The following is a 6,826-nucleotide window of genomic DNA, read 5'->3' on the forward strand; positions in this document are numbered from 1 at the left end:
AAAGTGTTGGCAGGAAGATTATGGATTTTTAGTAATTGATAAGGACAGTGGTATGCAAAATGGTCGATATCGGAAGGGATTCAATGAGTATGCAACCATCGAATAGCATAAAGCATCATATCAGTGCTGGAAAGTGTTAGTTTAACGTAGAGCATTGCACATTGTAAAGCTTTTAATTACATAAAACGGACCGGTTACATTATTAAGTAAACCAGTTATACAGATAAACGGGTCACTTGGATCGGTAAACCGGTCGGTCGAATCGTTAAAGAGGTCGGTTAACCGCTAAACCGATTGATTGAACCGCTAAACAGGTCGGTCGAACCACTAAACTGGTTAGGTGAACCGCTAAACAGCTCGATTGAACCGCTGAACCGGTCGGTCGAACCGCTAAACCGGTCAGGTGAACCGTTGAACCGGTCGGCCGAACCGCTAAACCGGTCAATCGAACCGCTGAACAGCTCGATTGAACCGCTAAACAGGTCGGTTGAACCGCTGAACCTGTCGGTCAAACTGCTAAACTAGTTGATTGAACAGCTTTAAAGATCGATTGAACTAGCACATTGACTGCTTAAACAATTTAAAGTTTACAATAAAAAATGGATGAAAAGTCACTACTTAAAAAGATTGCTGAAACGAGTGAGGTGATTCGTGCAAAACATCGAGCACTGAAATCGGAAAGATCAATAGTGGAAAGTAGATTGAATGAAACTTTTAAACCAATAGTTGATCCACTGAAAAAACTAGTTATGCAAACAGATAATAGCAATGAAGAATCTTATGACTTAAACATTGATGTAAATCATGACAAGAAGCGGAAACGTTATCATACTTCAACCCCCAATGAGTATATTATCAAGAAAAAAAAGAAATTACATAACTATGACCGTACTCTTACAAATAAATCATTGATGATCTATGATGATAATGATGAAAAATCTACTTTTGATAAATCAATATTACCAATGAAATCAATGCCAAAATCTACATCATTACATTCAGAGCCTGGACAAGAGTCTGCATCATCACATTCAACATCAAGACAGGAAACCTTAGGATTGCTCAAAAAACAAATAAATCATTCCATAGATTGGAGATCATTTCCACCTATTGCATGTCATTATATGCAGTTGTTCCTTTTCGGTAGTAAAGATCAAATCGATCATGGTTTCGGAGTTACATTAGATGAAAGGAACCAATATGTGATGGGAAGATGTACATTTGATATTAATCATGAAGGTGATATTTTAATTGATAAAAAGCGCTATATTGGTACGAGAGGTCTTTTTGAATTAATCTTAATGAAAGAGCCTGATAGAAAGCTCTACAGCATTGATGACAAGATCATATATAAGCAAATCCTTGAACAAACTAAATCATATAAAAGAGCAAATGATAGTTACCAACAGGTTCAAGGGAATAAGGGCCCAAAGTATAAGAAAATTATTCAACCACTAATTTACAATAAAGTACCATCACAACGAGTGATAGCTGGTAGTGGATTTATGCGTGTTACTGATGAGCCTGTAAACTATATACATTGGAACGATCCTAATGAATTAGTTGATCGATTGCGACTTTTAATTGCATCAACCACCGCAGGTCATACAAACCACCATAATGAAATACAGTCAATAATAGAAGAGTTGCGTGAAGAGGATCTTATTCTATAAAAGGGTACAGTTTATAAACATTTTCTTCAGTTGCGTACCACACGTCAATATGTCAATTAACAAATTTGGTAGTGGTTTTAACGTAAGGAAAGAATTTAATATTGGTATATTAAATGTGACTAAAAGAGCACTGGATTTGAATAATAAAAAAATAGTAAATTTGACTATTGATTCTGAAAATAATACATGTGCTGTGAATATAAAGTTCTTGCAACACAGTTTAGCTAAATTGGAGGAGAAAATTGAAGAAAGAATAAATAAAAAAATACAGGAGATTGAGTCAAAACTTTTACAAACAAACAGCAAGATTAATGATGGATCCAAAAAGTGAATGTTTAGGATGCATCATACATTTTATACTCATGATAATCGATTGCTTTCGAAAGAAAAAGAATCATGAGTGAAAAAAAGAAACAGAAAATATATGTGCCTGGGGGAAAGGTTGTAAAAAGAGAATCAGGGAAAATCGTGAGTGAAGAAAAGAAACAATTGGTGCAAGAGTTACATGTCCCTGCGAAAAGAAATTTTCCACGACGAAAAGTCATAATACGTGGTTTCGATGATATCTGGCAGACTGACCTTGTTGATATGCGTTATTACGTTGATACTGGTCATCACTATATTCTGACAGTGATTCATACCTTATCGAAGTATGGTTGGGCAGTAGCGCTTAAGACAAAAAGTGGTAAGGAAGTGACCGCAGCTATGGGAAAAATTTTAAAGAGTGGAAGATGTCCCAAAAATTTGCAAACTGATAATGTTAAAGAATTTTACAACAATGAATTTTAACTGCTCATGAAAAAACGTGGAATAAATCATTACTCCACGTACAGCACGTTAAAAGCGTCAATAGTCGAGCGTTGGAATCGAACGTTAAAAACCGAAATGTGGAAACGATTTACACTGGATGGTAGTTACAAATGGCGAAATATACTGCAACAGCTGGTAGATGATTATAACGCACGAAGACATCGTACTATAGGAATGCGTCCCGTTGACGTGAAACCTGAGCATGCTAAGCATCTGCTTGCTACTGTATATAGCAACATTAAGATCGTTGGACGGACCAAGTTCAAGGCCGGTGATTTCGTGCGAATCAGTAAATACAAAAATGCGTTTGCTAAAGGTTACACACCGGACTGGACTACTGAAATATTTCAAATTACAAAAGTGCAAAGGACAAATCCTGCCACGTATCTACTTAGAGATTCTCGTGGTACAGACATACATGGCGGATTTTATGAATATGAACTTTTAAAAACAGCTAATCCTGATGTATACTTGGTAGAGAAGATATTGTGTAAGAAAGGAAATAAGGTATTTGTAAAATGGTTAGGAATGGATAAAACGCATAATTCGTGGATAAATAAGAATAATGTTTTGTAATAATAATAATAATAATTTATGTAATATAATATAATACAACAAATACAGCTATTAAAATCTAGTCTTTTAACCTATAATGTCCCCAAGGTAGAGTCGCTACAGAACCGGGTGTTATGTGACGTTTATCGTCATACGGACTGAGAGCAATTTTTCGCTGAGTAGTGGAAAACACCTTGTTCAATTTCGAACGAATTAAATTTTGGTTACGGGACTGTACGGTGAAATTATCCAAACAATCCTTGTAGTCGTCAAAGGTTATGTTTCTATCGATAGCATAACCTTTGACCCCCTTAGCCTTTTTGGTCATTTTCGTACAGTCCTGCACCTTAAAGGTATACATTTTCGCTCTCAGTCCAACGAACTCGGTCATGATCTTTCCATTGTTCTCGTCCTTCATTAGCCCAGGCACTTTTTTATTGACTCGAGGTAAGCCGTACTGATTATCAGCAGGGTAATCGCTGGTGTCGAATTTGACCAGATCACGTTTCATGACCGAGTAAACATCATCACACTCGATACTGTACACTAGACTGTCCGTGTCGGTATACATCGCTTTACATTTACTGCCGAATGTAGGAAGCATATAATCGTAATGGAATTCATACAGACAGGTCTTTGAAACATCTAAAATGCTCATGCCTAAGTACACGGGCTTATCAAACTTCGCCGATAATTTCGACAATTGAATAGCGACCAAATTCTCTTTAAATATTGCACGACTGTGAAAATTCGGTTTGGAAATCAACGCTTCCGCCCCGTATCTTCCCTCCCACTTGGTTACGAGCCTCATGTCAACTCTATTCCTAACATTTTCCATAGTCTTACCAAATACTGCGTTGTTCATTAGCTTGAAGAGATTCTTCTGGAAATCGTTTTTCGAGGCTGTCCGCAAGCGTGTATTGAATTCGATATACGCCTTCAGCCAGGTGGACTGCCGGAACTTTAAACGGCGATAAATGCGTTTTAGGACGATTCCGTCACGTATACACTGCTGTAGAGCACGGTAGTGTATCACATAACGCGTCTTATCGTCGACGGTTGCGAGCAGTTTCTCCTGGTGTGAACCTGGCGGCTTCTCACGCACCGGGCAGAATGGTAGATCGGAGTGTTTGTCGTGAAGCTCGGGTGGATATTCCAAGTCCACCTCCAAAATATAACCTTCGGACGAATCCTCGAACACATTAAGGATGACGAGTTTGGCAGCGTCATCGATCCATTGGAAACCGTGGGTAGTCAACGGTTGACACATTGCCCATCCATATAGATTATTAACGTCGTAATACATCAAGTATTTCGACGGTTCCGCCGGATCGTAGTTTCGCATGTACTGATTGTTGGCCCTCTCGTAGCGGTGGGAGCACTGGCTCAAACCACCGCGTATACCGCGTTCAACAAAAAGCAACATGTCCACGTCTGTGAAGAGTTCCAGACGGATTCCCGTATGCTTGAGCATCGCATCCCAAGTGAAGCCTGGAAGCGTATAATAGTGAGCGGGATCTAAACTATAATTTTTCATGCAGCTATCTCGAAAACTCTCGAAAACATCGGTCAACAATAGGACATCGGTCTTTAAATCAAGATCGCTGTACTCCCCGAGTGTTGTCACAGAGGATTTGGTCCATACCTCTTTGGCATGATTATATGCTTCATCCGTGATATCGCTATCGGACAGTCTATTGTATAACAACTCTCGTGCAGGTAAAACCGTTTCTTCCAAGCGAGTAATGTTATCCACATAATCGTAAGGAAAAATACCTTTTCTCGTAAGCAGGCTGAACTTTTCAATACTTAATTCCGAAAATTGTGACTCTAAATTTTTCAGCTGAGATCTATTCAGATATGAACTCAATATATCCAAACTAGATGCCATAAATTTGAACGAATCGATGAATCTTAGCTGTATATTATACTTTCGCAGATATTTACTAAATGAAGTGTATTTTTCCTTATTTACAGGCAGCAAATATACCGATCCTTCAAGTATTTTCGCGATCGCCTCAAAAATAAAATGTGAATCATAGCCGGATAAATTATGGAATATTACGGGAATAACATGCGAGTCTTTAAAGTTTAAGTTGCAATTATTATGAGCCGGTCCTCTATATCTACCAGTTAGGTGATCATGATCGCGAATACGCACTTGATTTGGAAGAAACGGTTTTCCGCAAATGTGGCAATTAGGTTCACTGTAGTGCCGCGATATTTCAACATCACTAAGAGTATTCATCGGTATTATAGTCTTCAATTTTTTGCTGACGATGCGTGCAATGCTCTCGAGCTCGCATACGAACCATTCGATGCAATTAGCACTTCGGTGTGAATTATAAAATGAAAGTGAAGCATCACGAGCACTCTTTTTAAATAATACCCTACACTAAAAGGTACATGTTTCTGATAATCGTAACTATTCTCACTACTATTACTACTATGGTCAATTTTTTGTAGTAAACATTCAAAGTCTGCATAGACGACAAACGGCACTCTTTCACTGTTCTTCTGGTTCTTAAAAGATACCCAACAGTCTTCTGCATTCTTTGGCAGTATGACACGGATATTGTCATTAAGCTGCACACAATCCCTCTCATGAACCTGAAGTTTATCTGCCGTATGAAAATAGTGTAGACACCTAAAACAAAAAAATTAATATGATTTTAGTATGAATATAATATTTATGTATACATATATTTGTACATCCATTACAAACCGTTCACGAAAGTAGTGTGGCTATAGGGATTCTGGGACCGGGTGGCGAGGGGGTCGGGGTTTCGCGGGGGAAGGGGAGGTAGGGGAAATACCCCCACTTCTTAGCGGAGGGGGATTGCCCCCACTCCAGGGTGGTGGGGGAAGCCCGGTGGTGGGGGAAAATTAATCACGTGACACTCCAATTGTTTAGCCTTTAACAAAAAGGTTTATTTATATCGTTAGATCTCTTGGTACTGATAACGTGGTATAATTTTATAAGAAGTTTGCGAATCTAAATTCCATTTTATAAATTGTGTAGTACATCGCGCGCCTATCTGCCTATTTTGTTATTTCATCCATTGGTATGCCTAATTTCAAATGAAAAATTCCAGCCGGTGTTTGCAACGGGTCCGCCAAACGTCCCAGCCCTTTACACGAGAGATATAAGAGAGAGAGAGAGAGAGAGAGAGAACACATATTGTAAAATTAATTTAATATTAAAGGAATTGAGGGAACGTATAAATACACGTAGATTTTGGTGAAACAGCCTTGCGGCATAAAAAACACACTTTATTATTTAAAATATATATATTTTTCACAATCTTCATTTTTTTTCTGATTATCTGCAGCGAGATAGCTGGGCTCAGCGTTTTGATTAGTTCTTCCATCTAAAATCAAAATGGTCCACTTTGCCTCGTCGAAGTAAGGTCTACCTCAGGCTCCATTTGCGCGCAGCTTGTGTTCCCGTGACGACAGTCTCCGATTGCGTAGCCAATATTTCTCACCTTAGACATAATTGAAATCATGTTGTTACTTTTCGCATAGTAATAGCTCTATTTTTTAACAAAGCAAGTATACTTACAAAAATTCAGCACGTCTTTCATCGATGAAAAAGAAGTAGTAGGTACAGATGGATTTTCATCCTCCTCCTTCCTTAGATTTTATCCTCACAATGCATCAAGTAAATCAGGAAAGTAACGAAAATTTAAATAAAGCAAACTTAAATGCTCCAGACAAAAAACAACGAAGTACTAAATCCATCAATTTCAACGATCGATTAATTTTCTATGATTTTTCAATGTGTA

At 38.1% G+C, this 6,826-nt stretch overlaps 1 protein-coding gene across 1 annotated transcript; it reads right to left on the bottom strand.

The window, feature by feature from the left end:
- Window positions 1–3,117: 3,117 nt before the first annotated feature.
- LOC136785487 (uncharacterized) lies at window positions 3,118–3,876 on the bottom strand. Its single transcript, XM_066746533.1, has one exon. It carries the CDS (start codon window positions 3,874–3,876, stop codon window positions 3,118–3,120), a length of 759 nt encoding a protein of 252 aa, XP_066602630.1.
- Between the last annotated feature and the right edge of the window lie 2,950 nt (window positions 3,877–6,826).

The sequence above is a fragment of the Prorops nasuta genome, unplaced genomic scaffold (assembly GCF_024137725.1).
Source record: "Prorops nasuta isolate Cenicafe-Biocafe unplaced genomic scaffold, Cenicafe_Pnas_1.2 PNAS00409, whole genome shotgun sequence".
In the NCBI taxonomy this organism is placed as follows: domain Eukaryota; kingdom Metazoa; phylum Arthropoda; class Insecta; order Hymenoptera; family Bethylidae; genus Prorops; species Prorops nasuta.

Bases quoted from the DNA above. Each gene is read 5' to 3' on its own strand.
- LOC136785487 (XM_066746533.1), bottom strand. From the start codon at position 3,876: ATGGAAAATGTTAGGAATAGAGTTGACATGAGGCTCGTAACCAAGTGG.